Source organism: Vulpes vulpes, chromosome 4, assembly GCF_048418805.1.
Source record: "Vulpes vulpes isolate BD-2025 chromosome 4, VulVul3, whole genome shotgun sequence".
Lineage (NCBI taxonomy): Eukaryota > Metazoa > Chordata > Mammalia > Carnivora > Canidae > Vulpes > Vulpes vulpes.
Genome location: NC_132783.1, coordinates 110,383,675 through 110,404,953, shown reverse-complemented (window position 1 = coordinate 110,404,953; position 21,279 = coordinate 110,383,675). Strand labels below are relative to the sequence as shown.

The 21,279-nt window shown below is 38.7% G+C and overlaps 1 protein-coding gene across 8 annotated transcripts in view; it reads right to left on the bottom strand.

The window, feature by feature from the left end:
- EBF1 (EBF transcription factor 1) overlaps positions 1–21,279 on the bottom strand; it is a 384,911-nt gene that overhangs the window by 117,635 nt on the left and 245,997 nt on the right. For 4 of the 8 annotated variants that reach the window (XM_072756735.1, XM_026007793.2, XM_072756733.1 and 1 more), the window contains exon 8: positions 5,241–5,382. In XM_072756735.1, the coding sequence (XP_072612836.1) occupies positions 5,241–5,382 (142 nt within the window). The remainder of the gene's footprint in view (positions 1–5,240; positions 5,383–21,279) is intronic. The other 4 variants (XM_072756737.1, XM_072756736.1, XM_026007800.2 and 1 more) reach the window with 1 other exon arrangement.

Below are 21,279 nucleotides of genomic sequence, written 5' to 3'. Positions count from 1 at the left end.
TCTTCCATGAGACAGCCTGATCCTTTCTCTGTTAGATCCAACTATTTACTAACCACTTCTTAGGGCCTCATTACACAGAACGGAGATGAGTGGGATCTCTCCTTTCTATTGGGAGCTCCATGCTGTCTCTCAATTTGGAGTAATCTTCCCAAGCCTGAATCATCTTTCTCCACATGTCCATAAAACAACAAATTTAAGTGCAGCTGGGCACAGGGAGTCAATGGGGTTGGATACCCAGGGGCAACCAACAGAAGCAAAAACTGCTTCTGTCTGGAGCAGAAGGATGAAAGAAGGTCAAATGCTAAAGAGCAGGAATAACACCATATTGTCAGGGACAGCTGGAAGGGGACACTGCAATGGAGAGGTCAGAACTAACTGGTGGTCGGGAAAATCTGCTTCTGCTTCTCTAACGCTGTAATTACAGTAAGGAGATGGGCCTAGTGATTCTATCACCACTCTATTCTACAAAGTATTTCTACTTTGACTAAACCCTACTTTTGTTTAGATTTGGTTCATTTTGGGGTCCTGGCACATTGATATATCACGTCTTTCTCTGTATAACCACTTCGAAGGGAAATGTAATTCATTTGTATCTGATGCCCACAAAAAGTAAATGTGACTTGTTTCTCAATTTTAAAAAGCAGGAGTGTTTTTAAAACATCTATGTTGGGGATCCCTGGGTGGTTCAGTGGTTTGGCACCTGCCTTTGGCCCAGGGTGTGATCCTGGAGTCCCAGGATCGAGTCCCATGTCAGGCTCCTGTCATGGAGCCTGCTTCTCCCTCTGCCTGTCTCTCTGCCTCTCTCTCTCTCTCTCATGAATAAATAAAATCTTTAAAAAAATAAAAAATAATTAAACATCTATGTTTGAGCGAAGAAACTAAGGAGGATCTTAGATCAGAGTTCACAAACATTAAAATGTTCACCTTCTAAAACCTGATTTTTCAAATAAACATGATGACTGTACAAAATCATATGGATTTTTTAAAAAGAACCTAAATATGAAAAACATCAGTTGGGGCCTTAAAACCAGAGAAGGTGCCTACCAGTGACCCGCTGAGCCTTTGGACCCGCTGATTTCCTAGTGATCGTGGAGGAGGCATGACCTCAAACAATCCAAAAAGGGGAGAGAGTGGAGGGAAAGAGAAGATGGGGAGGGATACAAACACATGTATGCCACCAAAAAAGAAAAAAAGTCCCCTAAAAAAAAATGAGCATTTAAACTGCTTGTCAGAAGGCATCCTGACAAAGCCACTAGAGTGTATTCACAGGCATTTGCATAAATGCTGCCGGTGAGTTCACCATAGCTGCTAGCGCTAATGGTACATAAAGTAATTTAGTCACTTCTCCCGGCATTCTGTGTCAGAATGATGAGCGCCGGCACTTTGCCTTGTTGCATGTTAGATCATTAGATAATAAAGTGTTAGTGCATGCAAGCTGACAGGGTCGCCGCACTATAGCTTTGTGAGGGCACTGCGTTTTGCCACAGAGGGAAAAAATAGAGAAACTGATGCTACAATTGGCCTGAAATTCAAGTAAACACAACCTGAAACTCAAGAGAACAATAATAACAATATCAACACACCCAAGCCTTTAAAGATCCCTAGCACACAGTCCCCAGGAATTTGCCCAAGAGACAGGAAGACAGGACAAACACATAAGCTAGGGCTGCACATCACTGTGGGTGGGGACAATTCTGCATCTTTGGCCCCAGGTGTCTGCTTTTCAAAAATTGAAACCCTGAGAGTAGTCACCTTCTAATGCTACCTCTCTCCACAGTACACATCTTCTATAAAGCCATTGCTTGCTTCAAGACGAACCCTCACTGGCCTGAACTCTCCCATAAATATCCAGCCAAAGAAAATCTCAGTATTTATGAATGAAGAAAAAAACGAGGTAGAGCAATTACCATGAGCTACAAGATGCCAGGATTCACCTTCTTTGGACCATGCAAGATTCTATGAAATAAATTTGCCTTTTTCAACACTCCTACTTGCAATACAGGGGCTGTTATTTGAGCATGGAGGTTTGGAAGTCCGTGGGTCACACAGGGAAGACTGCATGAATGTAAAGCATAGTCTCTTTTTTCTACTTGTATGCAGAAAGATGAGCTACGAAAGAGAACTTTCCTCCAACTATCTGACAAGCAGGCTATAAATAGAGATGTGCAGAGTTGCTCAAAATAATTCAGGCTACCTGTAAATGAGATGGTAAAAAGCCCAGAGTGAGAAAAAATGAAGGCTCCTACAGGTCACCTACGAGGTGAAAATACCAGGTAGCAGTCTCACTGCATAGTAGCTGTCTGAGGAGGGGGTGAAGGAATGGCACAGCCGAAGAGTATGGTGGTTGGTTCTGGAAATCTAAAACAGGGCACTTTCAAACAGGATTTTTCAATGGCAGATAGAGTATTACCATACCCCCAATCAACATGCATTAACAGCGAAGTCCACTCCCACACAACCCCAATGAAAGAGCTCAGTAGTCACCCTTTGCTGAGTAGATATTTATGTATCAGCCTGAAGTGTCTGAGTGGGTGGTTTTGAGTGGTTGGTTGATTCATTCTGCAGAGAAGCAGATTTCCATGTATTATTGTTACAAGGAAACTCATGGTATCTACCCTTTTATTCTCCTGAAGAGAAATAAAGTAGGCTTTGGTGACAGTGAGGCCCCCTAGCTGAAGAAGATAGGACATCCCCCTCATCCCTAATGATGGTTAATCACTAACGAACAGTGAATTGTCATCACTTTCTTGAACAATATGTTAATAATAACATGGCCACTTGTGGACTGGTGAGCTGGAGAAGAGGAATAAAATGCTGTCTCTAAAACTTAGAATGATATGCTATTCCACTTGAAATATTAATATGTACACTTAGAAGCAAAAATATTTGAGTTGGGAACAAGCCTAGAGATGTTTTAGCCTAGAGATCTCCAACTGTGAGCCTTTGGCTATATTCTTGCTAAGTGACATTGCCCCCTTCCTCCCTTCAGGGTTGAAAAGTTTTATAATTAGTTACCAACAATTAAAAGTGAGGAGCTTTAATTCTTGCCAAACTAGCACATCTGTTCCCACTGGGCTCTCAGTCCCTTTGGCCACAACTGTCTGGGGCCACAGGACAGCAGAACATGAACTTGCTCTTCTTCTTCAGCCTCCACCCAGCCCACTTCCCCTCTGTACATGACCTGCCCCCACTCAAGACACACATTTTTTTTGTTGTTGTTACATGCCCAGATCATCACCTTCATTTTACCAAGAAGAAAACTAAAGATACCAAAGGTAAGGTGACTTGTCCAAGGTCACATAAAGGCAAGAGGTGAAACTAAAAATTGAATTTAGGTTTCCTGGCTCCTACTTCAAGATTCTTTCCTCCACATCATGATGCAAAATAATGGTCCTGATCTACATGCTCTAGAGATGTCCTTTCTAGCAGGTCATTTCTGTTGGATTGTGTTGGGTTGTTTCGGGGGAGAGATGCTTGATCTGTCCCTAACTTCCCAAAGGCAGGAATGGGAGCCGGCTGTGGTCTGAACTTGGAGCACAAGTTCATAACTGTGAACCCATAACTGATACATTTCGAACTGACAGTCAAGTCTGTCCTGGACAGGATGGTAACAATTATAACTAACCAGCCACAGTGGAAAACAAAACTTCAGTTTTTAAACCACAGCTTTCCAAATTGTGCTGAGTATTTGCCTAGTTTTTCCTCTTCCTTTCCCCTAAATACTTTTAGTGATACAATGCCTTAAGTGACTCCAAGGGTATTAAAAAGGCAGCATTACCGTAAAGTGAGGATCAGAATAATTTTAAGTACAGGAATGGAACTAGGAATGTAATCATGAGCAGGTGTTTCAAATGGCCTCCTGCAAAAAAGTAATATCCATCCATCTCAGCACTAATGAAACCATAAAGAAGCAGCTTTTGAAAGATGATGGTATACTTTAAAAAAAACTGTAAAACTGGATGTGGTGAAGAATCCCTTCCAAGAGTGTTACATCTGGCTAATTAATAAAAAGTACAGTTTGTGTATTCGTTAAATGCAGAAAAAAAATCAGGCAAAAATAATGATAGTGGTGTGTTTATTAAATTAGAATGCTGGCAGGGAAGGGAGTTTTCTACCTTATGAATTATATCATGGACAGCTCATGGCCCTTGGAAAAATCAGGCAATCAGGTGGTAATTTGTGCAGTAGTGTTTTTAAAAAGAATCCTGCTGACCTAGCAAACTGGAAAGTGAAGTGGAGAAATGGGTATAGAGTCTAATTTGAAGGAGATAAGAGAAAATCTAGCCTAGTGGTTGGTATCCAGTATAGTCTCAATCATTGTTTCTTGGATGGATGTTGGATGGATGGATTGATAAAAGATGAATACATGGATGGGTGGATGGAGGAAGGACGGATGGATGTACAGACAGATGCATGAAAAGTGAATGTATGGATGAATGGATAGAGGGATTATGGATAGATGGATAAATGGATGAGTAGAAGGATAGGTCAATGGATGGATGGACAGATGGAAGGATGTATACCTTATATATACGTGTAGTACAAAAATATTCAGGTGTACATTCAATCTAGCCCATGGTTCCTTTGAGTGGCATTCACATTCCTTGATTCAAATTTTTATCTGGTTTCCTCCAGTCCTCTCAAAGGTACCACTAGTTAGCCATAAATTCAAGACAAACTTTCCCCAAAACAAAGTCCACCTACAGAAAGCAGACTCTATCTTACGGTGATGAAGGGAGGATTATGCACAAGGCACAGGAGGGACATTTAGTTGGGCTTCATCTTCAGAAAATGCCTTTGACCCAGACTTTGGATTTTATCTCTAAATGAAGTTTCATATGAAGTTATAGAGATATACCAGCAGGATCGTAAAGAGGATGGAGTTCATTATACAACCAAGTCAGTTGTAAACTCAAAATGTATCATAGTATTTGTTACCCTGTGTTGGCCCTCCTTTATTTTTCACCAAGCAGGGGCTTAAAATAAAGCAGTGGTCCAGGTTTCCCCCTGACCCTCTCAACCTGAAGGAAAGATACATCAGCCATTTCCAGGATAGAGAGATGTGCAACAAGAAAGGCCTCAAAGATATCTTCCTGTCTTTAAATACTTGGTATCAGTATTGTTCAACAGAACATTTGAAATTGGAAACAGAGTAGAAAATGTGGTGGAGTTGGAAGAAAGAAACCAAATAGATTCACAGTTAAAGTAACAATGCCAACCAATGAAAATGATTTGCCTACCATGTTCCAGATAAGAGGGCGTACCTTCCGAGGGGTCAAGCCTCCGAGCCCTCCGCCCATGCTTAGAGTTATTATGGACAAACATGTTATCAGAGACTGCCAGGACATGGCCATCCACATTGACTGTCGTAGACACCACGACCTGGAGACAGAAGAGAGAAATGAATGAACATTTTAATATAAAAGCATGGAGGGTAATAAACTCAAGTTAAATAAATAACAGCTGGGAGCTGAAGAAAATTGCATAGCTATTTCACATAATAACTGGTGCTTATGCTGTACAAGTCTAACAAGAGGAGCTATTGATGAGTGGGTCTTTGGCATGGAACGCTTTTGATGCAGTTTTAAGTAAAATTGCACAGTTTATAGTTATACAGCAGAAGGTACACTGTTAACCATAATTTTAACAAGAGGATCTTTATTAGCATATTTTTTTACACAACGGTGGTTGTGTTTCACCTAAATTACCCTTCAGTTTAGACACTGAAGCAGATATCACAGTTGATCATGCAAATAAAAATCTTTTGAATCTTTAAAATATTTCCCCCCCACTGCGTCAGGGTTAAGAGGATAGAGAAATGAAAAAGAGAGGTTTCAGCGAGAGCTGGTTTGTAGCTTTCTCTCCTGTGTCTTTCTGGGGTTTCTTGTACTTTTCTTCCCACATCACTTTGATTAATCAGACCAACCTTTCCTCCTCTTGCCCTCACCCCCATCACCACTACCACCACCACCACCCCCTCTCCAAAAGATCCCTGCTAATTAAGGGCCTTAGATCTGTTTCAAAGCCAAAAAACAAACAAAACAAAAAGCAACAACAACAACAAAACAGAACAAAAAGAAGGAACACTTTGGTCCAGGTATAATTCAGATACCCTAGCCACTCATAAACTGACTCTGAACCTAGTTTGCCAGAAGGAACACGGGCAAAAGTGTTTTCTCAGAGAACTTTGACTAAAACAATGAGAAGAAATGACCTACACTTCTCCTTATATTAAATAGGGAAGAGGATTAAAACTGAAACCCACAGAGATATGTTTATTCATGCGACCTCTTACAACCAAATATAATAATTGTCTGTAATTGCAGCTTCAGCTCCCACCTCATGCTTTGACATGGGAAACAGCAATCAGCCAGCTCCCGTTTAATCCACCTATTATGTTGACTAATTAACTTTCCTCGACAGTTTATTTCTTCCTCCATTATCAGCCCCTGTCAGCCGCAAGCACCCTGCAGCATAGGGGGGACCTCGGGCTCTTTGATTGATCACCGATAGATTGACATGCAGATTAATTTAATTAGAATCACCTCACTTGAGAAATGAAAGACAAAGGCAAGAGGGCTAATAGATCTGCTCTCATAATGAGGCGAACCTCCAGAGCCAAAGCTGAGGATTTCTGATTTATTTTGCTCAATTCCCCAGTTGCTTGGAAAGACTCTCGCTTTAATTGTTCTTGGTTTTTGAGAGGCATTAGCCTCTGAAGAGGTGAAATGCTTTACAGGGATTGGCACACACTAAGGCCCCAGTTTCTGGGGAAGCCTTTTCTCCCACTTCCAGAGTCTTGTGCAATGCTGCAATGTCACCCCCTGAGTTGGGCAGAGGGCAAGACGCTGGGCCTTGGCCTATCCCTCAGAATTGTCAGCTCTGCCTGGCAAAGTGCCCTCCTCAATGGCCTCCCACCCCAACCAATGTCAGCCATACTTAAAAATTCCACTGTCAGTGTCTTTGACCTAAGCACATCAGGCCAAAATATGGTGGAGTCTGTTCCTCGCAGCCTCAAAGATGGCAACAAACTCCGGCTGTGAATACAGTTCCCAAAACTATTGTGGGGTGGATTTCATTTGATCTGATCCGATTTGACTTGATCTGCTTACTGGTTTTTGTTTGTTTTTTCTTCTAGGCCTTCCCTTCTGCAGATCTGAAGCCCTGATCCTTAAATTCAGCCTCTACAGTCTCTCAGACCCAGATGTGGATGACACACATAGTCATCCTACCCTGGGGCCTCCCAAGGATGACTTCAGGGCAAAGCTTCTGTGGGGTCCTCCCTCTGAGTCCTCTTTTGGGGTCTTTTCCATAACTCCCGACCAGGCCTGATTTTATTTTTTAATTCTATTTTATTAAAATACAAAGTAAACAATTGAAAGTCCATTCTGGGACTCAGGGTATTTGCTTCACTCATTGTGAAAACCAAAATTCCAACTAGGGCAAGTCATTCATGGGAGGACTCAGTACATTTGAAGTAGCAGTTTGCAAAGTGGTTTTTCTCTTTCCTCATGATTGACCAACCAGATCTGACACGGCCTGAAGGTTATGTGTATGCCTCATCAATTGTAGGTTAATTTAAAAGGAGGAGGAAGAGAAGAAAATGGTCTATTCTTTTATTTTCAAAAAGTATTATGTGCCAATACAGAGTCCATATTATTTAAGGCAACGGAAACTCACTTTTCTTTTTAGTTAGGGAGGTGGGACATTTACAATTATATAACAGAGCTGGGTCTTTCAAAGAATTTTTGATTTACTACGAGACCACAATTGAGTGGTCACTGGAGTCGTTAGCTGAAGAAACTATAAAAGGAATCCCAAACGGTATCTGTTTCCAGTGTCAGGAAATACAGAAAGTTGTTATTTTAGATGTCTGTCTTAAGAGAAAAAAAAAAAGCAATGACAATTCACCATGCACCTGTAAGACAAAATGCTACAGGCTTAGGCTTAAAATATTCAGTATTGTTTAAAGACATTGTCATCTAATTCCTATATTGAACAAAAATGACAAAAACAGTTATTAAAAAGAAAACAACAACTACATCCTATGTGTTTTTTCTTGATAAAAGAAGGATCACCAAGACCACATGTGTGACAGGACCATTTCACTGAAAGTTCCATTAAAATTGGAGAAGGATAAAACAGAATCCTCATGCCTTTAATTTCCAGAAAATAAACACCTAGCGTTCCTCACAGAAACTCATGACTAAACATTTTAACTTCCCTCTCCCCAAAATAATTTCTCTCATTCCAATTTGGAAATGATCAAGACATATTTCAATTAAACATATGCTGAAATTAATCCATAGAGCAACTTGTAATCTTTTTTTAAAAAAAATCTAATTGTAAGATGCAAAGGGGGCACTGAAGTGTCCTTTAAAAATAGGCCCATAGTGGGAGGGAAAAGGGCCTTTACAGTTTAACACAAGATTAATGAGGTGCTGACATATTCATGCAGGCAAGGGGACAGACAGGCCTGCCAAATCTTCAACCTTCCCAAATTTTGTCAACAAAACACAGCTTGAATTTGGGACAGGTAAACACAGAAAATGATTTTACATTTGGACTCAACACTTCTCTCTCTATCCTCTTCCTCACTCTCCTGCCCAGGGAAAGAGGATGAAGGGAATATGAGGAACAGGTATATTTAGAATTTTATGATATCTGTTAAATTAAATCTTTACTCTTTAGAATTGTACTGTCCATACAATAACCACACATGTAGTTATTTACATTTAAATTAATTAAGTAAAATTTTAAATTCCATTGTTCCTAAGTTTCCATAGGAACATTTCAAGTGGTTAGTAGCCATATTGGACAGGGCAGATATAGAACATTTTCATCATTGTAGAATGTTCTATTGGACAGTGCTGCTGTAGAATGGTTTTGAAATAAATTGTTCCAAGTTATTCATGAAGATGTCCAAATTATATCTCCTGAAATAGGTATTTGCCTAAGTGAGCATGTTTAAGGTTATGTACAAGTATTTTTTATCACTATATTTCTTAGAATTCATTTTCTATTTGGGGCATAGCTTTCTAATATAGCAATCCATAGATGTGCTGATGAACATGCAGTGTGTTCCATGCTACCTTATATCTGGGTCCAGCCCTCCAGGTGAGGGCATCCAGTATGAGGAGATTAAAAAACAAAACAAGATAAATCAGCAGGTACACATGGACTATGGAAATCTTACACTAACATTTCTTTCAGTGATTCAGAATGTTTTCTGCTTTATCCTGGACCTAGCTATCCCAAAAGGTTGTTATTTTTATAATTTCACCCCCTTTATTTAGAATTAAAAAGAATTCAACATAAAATTGATGATTCTTGAGTCCCAAGATTTCCTGGTTGATGTGACTTTGGCCAGGTTAACTTAATTCTCAGCCACAGTGTTCCTGCCTGTCAAGTGGAAATACTAATAACAGTACCTTGTTATGTGAGGCTTATATTATTTAAAGCAGGCAGCATGCTTCCTGGCTCATACTGAGCACTCAACAAATGTTAGTAGCAGTAGTATTGTAGCTGTTACTCTGTTGGAGATGCTCACCAAAAAGTTCAAGTTAATGTATTGGCTGATCATTTGAAGTCATAAAGAGGACTCCACATAAACTATAGAGATACAGAAATTATCTCTAATATGTTCACTGCTTTATCAGTCTAATAATAAAACTGTAGAATTTTAAGGACTTTTGTGCTCACAATACGTAATTAGTAATTTAGGCCTCATGTAAATTGCAAACTTCACTGGTTTATTTAATTTTACTTTCTAGAACCCACTGGCATCTTAGCCTGTTACATTATAGGCTTGAAACTCAACAAAATCTTATTGCTTTGAAAAAAATCTATAAATTAGACATCTTCTCAATTCAGTCTAGTGTTCCGAGTATTCTGTATGAATGAAGGATTCTCTGGGAGTTTTGTTATTGGTTATATTTCCTACTATCATTCTTCAGGCTGTCCCTCTTTCCTTCATATCAGGCAGGGGAACTTATATGTCCCAACTAAACTTAATTATCTAAGATTCATGACCTCTCTGTCTCATGAGCAGATTTTCAAAAATACAAAAGCCACTGAATTCAGTCAAGGGTGGAAGATCACATTAACAAAAGTAGCAGCTCATGTAAAAGAAGGGGTTATGACAAAAGCAACCAAAAGAGTTGAAATCTATATTTTTAAACATTTCTACAACAAATATGGAATCAAGAAAAAGATTAGACCATAAAAATATTTTCAATATTTAAATTTAGAATATTTTAGTAGTAAGTACCTCCCTCCAAAAACTAACTACTTTAACAAATTAATTTTGAATGAATATAAAGTTATAAATTTGGTTTTCAAAGTTAATATATGGTAACCCAGTGTAGGAAACTGGTGCTAAGGGTTAGTCTGTTGCATGACTTTTTCACCTTTTTAACTTCTTCTATGTCTGCATTAATTCAAGACCCCTAATATAAGGCATTAAATGCACTGGCTTGAAGTACATGAAATAAAAAGGAAGTAAGCAACATTCCATGGAATAATAATCAGCAATAAAAAGAAACAAACTATTGATATGTGAATTTCAAGAGAACTGTGCTGAGTGAAAAAAGGCCAATACCAAAAGATTACATATTGCATGTTATGGGTATATTTCCCCACCCACACACACAATCCCCACCAAATTTACATGTTGAGTACCTAATCTCCAACACCTCAGGATGTGACTGTATTTGGAGACAGGGCCTTTAAAGATGTGATTAAGTTAAAATAAGGCCTAGCATGGGCCCTAATCCAGTCTGACTGGCATCTTAAGAAGAGGAAATCTGGTCACACAGAGAAACATTCAGGTGTACGTGCAAAGAGGAAAGACCATGTGAGGAACAGCAAGAAAGTGGCTATCTGCAAGCCAAGCAGAGAGTGCTCTGAGGAAACCAGTCCCACTGACACCTTTATCTTGGACTTCTAGCCTCCAAAACTGTGAGAAAATTAATTTCTATTTTTAAGCCACTCAGTCTGTGTTATTTGTTATGAAAGTCATGGAAAAGTAATACACTGCATAGTTCCATTTACTTAACATTCCTGAAATTAAAAAAATTTAGAAATGGAGAATGAATTAGCACTTGCCAAGGGATAGGGACAGAGGGAAGGTGGATGTGGCTACTACAAAAAACAATAGAAAGATTCTTGTGGTGATGGCAATGCTCAATATCTTTACTGTGGTAATAGATACACAGATCTACACATGATAAAATTTTGCAGAACTAAAAACATACCCATATGTAAATAACTACAAGTCAAACTAGAGAAATTTGAATAAGCATTTATCAGTGCTCATATCCTGCATGATTATTATATAGTACTATGTAATGTTGTACTATAGTTTTGCAATATATTACTATTGGGGTTCTGGGTAAAGGGTACACAGGATCACTCTGTATTATTTCATACAACCACATGTGAATCTACAACTATATGAATAAAAAATTCAACTAAATAAAAGGCATCATCAATCAAAACATCCTTCAACAGGTGAATGGATATGCAAACTAGTAATCCACAGGAAGAAATATTATACAGCAATACAAAGAAATGAGCTATCAAGTCATGAAAAGACATGGAATTTTAAATGCATAGTGCTAAATGAAAGAAGCCAATCTGAAAAGGCTACTGTATGATTCCAACTATATGACATTCTGGAAAAGGTAAAACTATGGAGATAGTAAAAAGATTAATGGTTGCCAGGCATTTGCCAGGGATAGGGTAAGGATGAATAGGTGGAGCACAGGGGCAATGAAACCATTCTATATGATACTGTAATGGTGGATATGTAACATCCTGCATTTGTCCAAACCCATATAATACAAAACATAAAAATGAATCCTACTATAAGCTATAAACTTTATACTGTGTTAACAATGATGTATCACATAGCACATCAGTTCTAATAAATGCATCAGACTAATGCAAGGTGTTAATAATGGAAACATAGGGTGGGATTGAGGGAGTCTGAGAACTTGCTATATCTTCCCCTCATTTTTCTGTAAATCTAAAACTTCTCTACAAATTAAATCTTTATATCATCAACACTACACAGCCCACATTCTCTACCCTACCTGTCTGCTAAACCATTCATTCTTTACAGACCCCTTGAATATTACAACCAAAATATAAGATATCATCCAATCTAGCTTCCAACTAAGAGTTTTCAAATGTAGTGTAATAGGAACAACGTAGCAGAGAAGGAACCCTAAATTCACCCACAGGAAGACTGTATATTTAAACATTTAGTATAGGTCTAAATGTTTAAAACATATAGTTTAGTTGATAGTATATATTATCAACATTTAGTTGATACAGGATTGAATCATCTGCATGGGAACACTGGTTATCTCATGCATGTGAGAAGCTCTGAATTGATGGAGTCACGTGGCTTTGAATAATTTTAAAACTGAAAAAAAAATAAAACCGAGTGTGATTCTTAATAAATACCATTAGGATCAAAAATAAGTATTATGCTATATGTTGGCAAATCGAACTCCAGTAAAAAAATATACAAAAAAATAGGTCATCACATGGGATTCATAAAAGAAAATAATAAAAGAAGTCCTCAGTAGTTAAGACACTGCAGATTTGTCTAACTCCTCTTTTTGAGGCTTAGAAAACTGAGGCCCAAGAAATTTAAAAGCATCCTCAAGGTCACAGGACAAATTAAGAGCAGGGGTAAGCCTGAAGCGAAACTCCCAGACTCCAGATCCAGTTCTCACCTATAGTAGCCTCTGGCTTCTCAGAACAAACCCCTGGTTTAAGTCTTTTCTCTACTAACTCTGCTGGGATCTTCCAGGACGTATATCTGGGTTCAATGTGACTGACTATACTTTCAGTATTATATACATAAAAATGGTCTGCAGCAGTTAGGAGTTAGGTCTTCATTAACTTTGTCCTTTACAATATCCTTGACTGATATGGAATGCGATAGTCTCTGAAACCTGCCTGATTGCTGGTTTCTATCTGGTTGAAAGATCCCAAATAACTCATTAAAAATTATGGAGGACGCGTGAACCTACAGGACTTAGCAGAGCAGAACTGTGGGAGAAAGGGAGTGCGTAACCAAATTAAATCCACTCTTTAAGGCTCAAGGCAAAAATATCTCTTCAAAAGCAGACACCTCTAAATCCTCAGATACTGATGCTAAAACAATTTGGACCTTTGAAAACTAAACTCAGATTCTCTCTCCTGAACTGTGACACATACTCAATATAAAAGCTAATTAGTGACCTGAAACTTGGTCCCCATTCTGTGGGTCAGGATACCTTTGATGACTCTTGATGGTGTCATTGGCATTGAACATGTGCTCTCCATTTGTGTGTTCCCACTGGCTATTTTAAGTAGCAGTGAGCCAAAACATACAGGATCGCCATGTGTGTTCTCTACCAACGAGACCTTGACACATGGATGTGAAAATTGGGAGCAAGAAAACAGCATATTAGTCAACAGCTCATATTCTAGAGTCAGAGAGTCCTGAGTCTGAACTCCAATTCCATTGCTTACTAACCTTAGCTAAGTCACTCAATCATAGGAATAGGTGTGAGCCTACTTTTTTTTTTTTTTTTATTGGAGTTCAATTTGCCAACATATAGCATAACACCCAGTGCTCATCCCATCAAGTGCCCCGCTGGTGTGAGCCTACTTTATTCCAGGCCTATTCTATGAAGAAGCAGCAATGAACAAGACAGATAAATTATTTGTCCACCAATTAGTATTCAACAGAGACAGAAAGGTATTTTCAGGCAGTAAGTAAGCAATAAAAACAAATTTCTGGATGTGAAAATTTCCAAGAAAAAAATAAAATGGGACAGAGTGATACCTAGGTGAGAGCTATTTTGGATTGGGTGATTAAGAAAGGTGTCTCTGAAGAGGTGATGTTTTTAGTTGAAATATAAGTAAAAGACGTAGCTGGCTATTCACTGAAGCCACAGAAGAATTTTCTAGGAGGATGGAATAGCAAGTGCAAAGATCTCAAGGCAGGAATGACTTTGGTGTATTTTGAGGAAGAGAAATGAAAGAAAATAAAGGAAGGCCAAGGTGCTGGTTTGGAACAAAGTAAGAAAGGGAAAGAGCAGTGGAAAAATAAGTAAGATTATCCATGCAAAACACTTTGTACAGTGTCTCACACATAATAAAAGCTCTGGAAGTTACAACTTAAAAAGTGACAGAATGTAAGAAAATCTTTTGTTTTTAAGTCTCACTAAATACAGGCATCGTCAGAAGCAATGTCCATTGGCAACAGTGATCAAACCAAACACTTTTAAACATCTATCCTTTCATGTATTTTACATTTCTTCAATAGTGACTGTACTTAATGTAGAAATTTATTTCCTCTAAGTGCAGAGCCACCACTCATCAAATCGTGTTCATAAGGATTCCTTCTCAGTGATGCATATTTTCTGCCAAGGCCCAGCATAAGGCGCATGCCAAGATACATATTTGCCCAATAAGCCGTAATGGTTTAATATATCAGGTTGAAAATCCACCATTTGTATTTACCATGTTATGTGAATTAATCCTGTATTCTGAAACTATCATTAGAGCTGCTTTCAGTATAATTAATCAGCGTGGTGCATCTTGAAATTATTCTGTATGAAGAGAGTGATTGCAGCTCGGGCCCCCCTAGCATTCTGTTGGTAAAGAATTTAATTGCAAGATGTGCTGTTTGTCAAAACAATATAAAACAGGGGGTGGGGGACTGTGGGAGAGAAATAAAAAGGATACAAATATTTCTTTCTTTATTTAAGTGCCTTTAAAAGCAGACTGAAACTGCAGAGGTAGGGCATGTGTTTTAAGAATCCTCTAATCACACGCTATAATATATTGATTCAGAGCCTCTGTGGGCTTTTGAATAAATAACAAGGATTTCCCAAATTTTATAGAATTCACCAAAAACCAAGAGCAGAGAGTTGCCTTTTACTGTCATTTCCCATGCCAGCATTTTTAAAAGAACACACTTTTGGTGGGAATTTGGGATGATAAACTGGTCTTTTCTCCTCATATTTTCTATCCCCCGCCCCATATGACTAATAAGTGAAAGAGGATTGTTTGTCTCCTCCAATAAACATGAGATAAGCATGAATTTGGAGCCTGCTGTTCTCTCCGCTCAGAAAATTCTTCTGGCTCTTCTCAGGATAGTTTATTCTTATCCTGTAGCTCTGAGCTTACATATCATGTCCTCAGAAGTTTTCCCTGGTCACCCACTTTAAATCAGGTTCCTATCCCCCATCCCACATGTATTCTCTCTCATATTATTAATATTTCTTATAGAAATAATGAAAAATGTTTTAATAATTTGTAATTAACAATTTGAAAACATTATAGCAACTGATGGTGCTAGTTACCCACACATCCATTTTCTCTCCTTCTCAGGCTGTACAAGTAGACATTGGCAAGTCGCTCTGTGGTTCTATAAGGCCATGTGACAGATGTCTATATGGCCATGTGACAGATTTGACAAGGGTCATTTCTGAGGTTTTTAAGAAGTCCATGAGCCCCCTCCATGTACTCTTTACCTTTCAGTTGGATGGACAGAGACAACAAAGTTTTAGGGGATAAGAGATACAGACACACAAAACAAAAAGAATGAGGTGCCTGGGTTGAGCGTCAGCCTTCAGCTCAGGTCATGATCCCAGGGTCCTGAGATCAAGTCCCATATCAGCCTCCCCTTGAGGAGCCTACTTCTCCCCCTGTCTGTGTCTCTACCGCTCTCTGTATCTCCAATAAATAAATAAATAAATAAATAAATAAATAAATAAATAAATAAAATATTTTTTAAAAAAAGAGCCCTGATCCCCCAAATCACTTTATGTACAAGATTCATTCACTGACCAAGAACACCTGCCTTGTATCATCATGTGAACAAGAAATAACCTGTTGTGAGTGAGCCATTATATTCTTTGCTCTATTTATTAGAGTAGCCAGTATTATCCTAACAAATAGACCCCAACCAGAATATAAGCTTCATTACGACAAACACCCTGTCTTTCTTGTTCATCACAATATACTCACCACCTACCACATCAATAAATACTACTGAGTACATGCATGCATATCTTAAATTTATATTCATCTATAGTCATATATCTAACACTTATATGTGAATATGGATTTGTAGCCTTTTGAAAAAATTTGTCGAAGGGATAAGATGAATTTGGAGATTTATGCCTTACTTCCCAGTCCCCAGGTACTCCGGCATCTACTGTGATGACAGCTTGTACCCACTTCCTGTTCCTTCCCTCATCATCCTCATTCTGCCAGCCCCAACAAGGAAAGCTATTGATAAGGATTTAAATCTTCACCTGGAATTGTCTAGCTCCTGTCAGTTAAAAATCAGACCCATGACATGGTTTTAATACAGTCCTTTGACATTAGCATCTTTTTATTGTCAAGATGAAGAAACAGGCTCATTTAGTCACAGTGAATTTCTCCCTGTCATGAGCTGTTTCCATCTTACCTTACCCCCACTTTCTCCTCTCCTCCCCACTTCCTCACACCCACCAGAACTGAATGAAGCCTGTATCCACTGTTGTATTTGAGCAAGTTTGTTGCCCTAGCCACAGCCTGGGGATTTCAAAAGAAAACATCCATTGTAAATTAAGAAGAAGGAGGGGGGAAAAAAGATTGTACCAGATTTTCTACAAGGTTTATTCCATAAAGCCTTAAAGTATGGACACAGCCGAGTTCTGCAGAAAGTGATTAATTTCTTGAAAACGCTAAGGTCACACTAATTGACATGACCTGTGTAATTAAGTAGTCTCTGTTTACACACCAGAAGCTCAGCCGCTGTGAGGCTGAGTTTGCTTGACAGAATGTCTTTACATGTCAAGAGATCAACAACCTTTCTTATGTCCTCCTCAGTCACCTACACGGGCCCCTGATTGCTGTTCAGAGGAGACACGCTCTGGTGTGGCTGTATGAAGATCAGGCTGGCCTGGTGAGCATACAAAATGAGATGAGAGAAAAGCAGCAGCCACTATTGTTGGAGAGAGCCCACTTAATAGTCAGGAGAGCACATTTTCGATCAGATGTCTTTAGGTCTTAGGTTTTCAGTATAACTGGGAAAAGCCACATTGAGATGTCAAGGGTAGGCCAGAGTTTTCTCATGCCAAAGAGACACTTTCTCATTCCTCCTTAAAGGCAATAGCAACATAAAACCTACTTCCTAATGGTGTACTATGAGAGAAATGAGGAAAATTCTGTCTTCTTCACAGGCAACCTTCAACCAATGTCTCTATGATGCATCTCTGTCAGTCAGGGTAGCTGCAGGGAAAATTAATTTTTCCCTTCTTAGGCAAGTCCTAAGATTTGGGAACTTGAGTATGGTTTCTTCACAGAGTACTCTGAAACATCAGGGGCCATTTTCCTCATGCTCCATCATGGGTCTTTCTTGCTCTGGAGAAGTGGCCCAAACCACCATAAGTTAAGTAAAGCTGAAGCCATCTTCTGAGTAATAGCTTCTCTTTCTAAGGTTCATACAAGTAGAAACTGGCCAGCGCTGTAGCTCTGTTCAGAAACAATGCTCATGTTCTTCTCCTTCCATACAACTCCACTCTCTGCCTGATGAACTTTGGTGGCATTCCAGTATTCATGCAGATGGTAGCTTTAGGCTTGTTATAGGGCAAACACCTCTCATTGGCTTTCCTGAAGGGCCAGCACATGTTCATGGGTAGCCACTCTGGCTCTCAGCTGTTGAGAGACCTCCTTATTTTCTCTGCACTAAGTGTCTCCATAGAGATTCTGAACAGCTTCTTTACTGTTCCACATTAGACAACACCTGAGTCAGACCACTGGGTTGAATTACCGCCTCTTCACTACCTAGTAGATGTGTGACTTTGAGCAAATTGCTTCACTCCTTTAAGCCTCAGTTCCTCATGTGTAAAATTACATTTTACAAATATAATATTTGCATGTTCCTAGCAGGGACATTGTGAAGACAAAATGATAGCTCGTGTAAAATACTTAGTACAATACCTCTCATATAATAAGTACTTAATAAGTGTTAGTTTTATCATTACCATCATTGTGGCCAATGTCCATAGATGTATATCAAGGTACACATATGAGCATGTGTATTTATACAGACATATATGGAACACACTGAATGTAGACACAGATATAAACAGTCATCTCCCCAGTGTTTAATGTAACTAGGAATAAACCAAGACAGGGAACATAGGAAGAAAAGTCAGCTTGTGGTGGAGGCATAAAAAAAGAAAAAAAGAGAAAAGAAAGAAAAAAAGAAAAGAAAGGAAGAAAAGAAAAGAAAAGAAAAGAAGAAAAGAAAAGAAAAAAGAAAAAAAGAAAAGAAAAGAAAGAAAGAAAAGAAAAGAAAAGAAAAGAAAAGAAAAGAAAAGAAAAGAAAAGAAAAGAAAAGAAAAGATGATGACAATGGATGTTGGGTTCACTGAGATGAAGTTCCTGGAAGTCTCTGACAGGCGGCTCAGCTAGGTCTGGATCTGGATGTCAGGTCTTAGGGAACCTGACTCAAGAGATCTGAGTGCCCAAATAGTATTTAAAATGCTGAGGATGGAGAAGATATTCAAGAGAGCTCTACAAAGTGAGAAGAGATCTGGATCTCAAAAGAAAACTTAGGGAAGGGCAACATATACAGGAGAGCAAATGAACAGCATCCCTTCAAGAAGGCTGAGAATGAGTGAATGTTGTTGTGGAATCCAAGATGGTTTCAAGAAGCATGAAATGATGCAGAGAACCATAGGAGGAAATCTTCATGAAAGAAACAAGATTGAGGGAAAAAAATAGGTTCAGTAGGGATATTTGGGGTGTTATTTTAACTCTATTGAGGTAATTTGTCCATTCTCTAATTGCATAAACATCCACATGCCTACATGCATAAGACTATGTGCTAATTGTGGAAAATTATAATTAACGAAAGATGTAAACATACTTAGATACAAAACAAAATGCATCAGTGTTCATTCTACCATAAGGTCCCTCTATCCTCTCCCAGGAAGTGATGAGTGGGTGATGGGGACAAAGCAGGTTAAATCTGAGACCCAGTAAGGAATTTATCTCTGATTGTGGAAAGAGCTCTTCCTCAACTCAAAAATTAACTCTATAGTGGCCAAGGTTGCTGCTTCTATTTAGAGAAATCTACCTACGTTAGACTCACAGGAAAAAGCATATGTATTTGAAGGACAGTATGTACTTTGTGTCAGGTAGTTCTCATGCCTAATAAAAAAGAGCATTCTTTGGGATTGTAGCACTGTCACCAGGAAGAGTTTGTCAGATGTCATTAGGTATAAGATTGGACCAATGACTCTCTAGAGGGGCAATTTTGCATCTTCACTCCAATCAGGAAATACCGACAAATGTCTGGAGACATTTGGAGTTGTCATGACTAGGCTAGGGGCTGGGGGAGTTTCTCTACTGGCCTCTATGGGTATAGGCCAGTGACAAACTGTAAATGTCCTGCAGTGAGTAGGACGAATCTATGCACCTACATAAGTGTGACAAAGGATTATCTAGTCTAAAATGTCAGTTGTAAAAAAAAAAGTAAAAAATAAATAAAAAAATAAAATGTCAGTTGTGCTTAGGTTGAGAAACCCTGTACTGAAATAATGACCCAGTTTTAGTTTATCACAAGTACTTTCTCCAAAAGCTTTTATATTTTATTGTTTGCAAATTAATTATGTATACAAAATGTTATCATTCGTATGTTGCAAAATAAGCAGAATCATAATTTTTACTCCATTTTAGAATTGAGGAAATTGAGGCTTTCCAGAAACTCAATTCATGCCCCCTTGTCTCAATAGCCCTTCTGCTAAACACAGAATGACTATTTTATCTACAAAAATAAAGCTTTCTAGATACTATCAAAAATAATGGACTGAGTTGGTTTTTCATCTCATATAAGAGCTACATTCCTATAATTTAAGGATCTCAGACATTTCACTAGCCAGGTCCTTTGAAGAAAACAGGGCCCAGAAGTCTTATATAAATACTCTTTTAGGTTCCCAATGTCACCAAAGTCAATCTCTAACTCTGCTGCCCTGAGAAGCACAGCAAAGTTGATCCTGATATTCATAAGGCATGACACATGTCTATTAGACACGTTTATTAGACATTAATTGGTTCGTGCCTGGATATGCCTTGTTCCTAACCCAAGCTTGGTCAGGAGATACATATGGTTCATCTTAAGGCCAAAGCAAGCTGCAAAACAGTTTATAATGAAAGCCAACCTCATGTTGTAGGACACTGAGCAACACACACTTAGTGGCATCAAATGTGTTGTTTATCAGCAAAGCTAACTCCAACTCAACACACACACAAAAAAATCCTGTGTGGGAACAAGAGAACCTAAGTCTTCCAACTTGGTTGGAAGTCGGCAGCTAGACAGGAGAATCATTTCCCAGGGAACTAGGATTCTCTTTACTCATCTCTGTCAGGACAAAAGATGGTGAAGCCAAAATGATTTTACAAAAATACTTCAGGATCTTGAAAGACATTGTCTTCTTTCTACTGAATTTGTCCTTATTGAGACCAATAAGTCTCATCTTTCAAAAAAATATCATCTTGGAGACAAAGAGATCCTGACATCTAAAAATCGATGCTCAGAATCATCGCATCCCTTTCTCCCATCAGAGGATGTGCAGCTAAAATTTTTCAAGATTCTCTCAGAGATCATACATTTCAATCTACACTTAAAGCTGACTAACTATACCTAAGAGTATACTTTAAACACCACACTGTTTTCACTGAAAGGCTATATGGGTGAAAAAATATATATATATATATGTCATTACTCTGATAGGAAAACGAACGTTGATCATACAAATGAGTTAGCCATAAAATGAGATGGAAAGCAACACAAGTCTAGAACCTTGCTCTTCAAAGTGTGGTCCATGGCACCTGCATCACTGGGGAGCTTGTTAAAAATGGAGAGTTTCAGCTCCCCTTGAGACCTCAATTAGCAGTTTAACAAGATCCCCAAGGAGTTCTTGACACCTTCAAATTTGAGAAGCACCAGCATCTAGAACTTAGCAACCTTTCCTAAAACTCAACTACCATTTTGTGTCTTCGAAATTAACACTTTGCTTTCACATCTTTTGCCATCAGTAATGTATAATTATACGAGGCAAACATAACCCTTGTGCTTTGAATGGTGGCAGATCTGACTGCTGTTTGAGGACTTTCACACATGCTGTACAAGGATGTTGCTGACACAGAACTAAGTGTCATCCATATTACTCTAGATGTGCCCTGCTGTACCAGGGGTCTGTTTTTTATAGA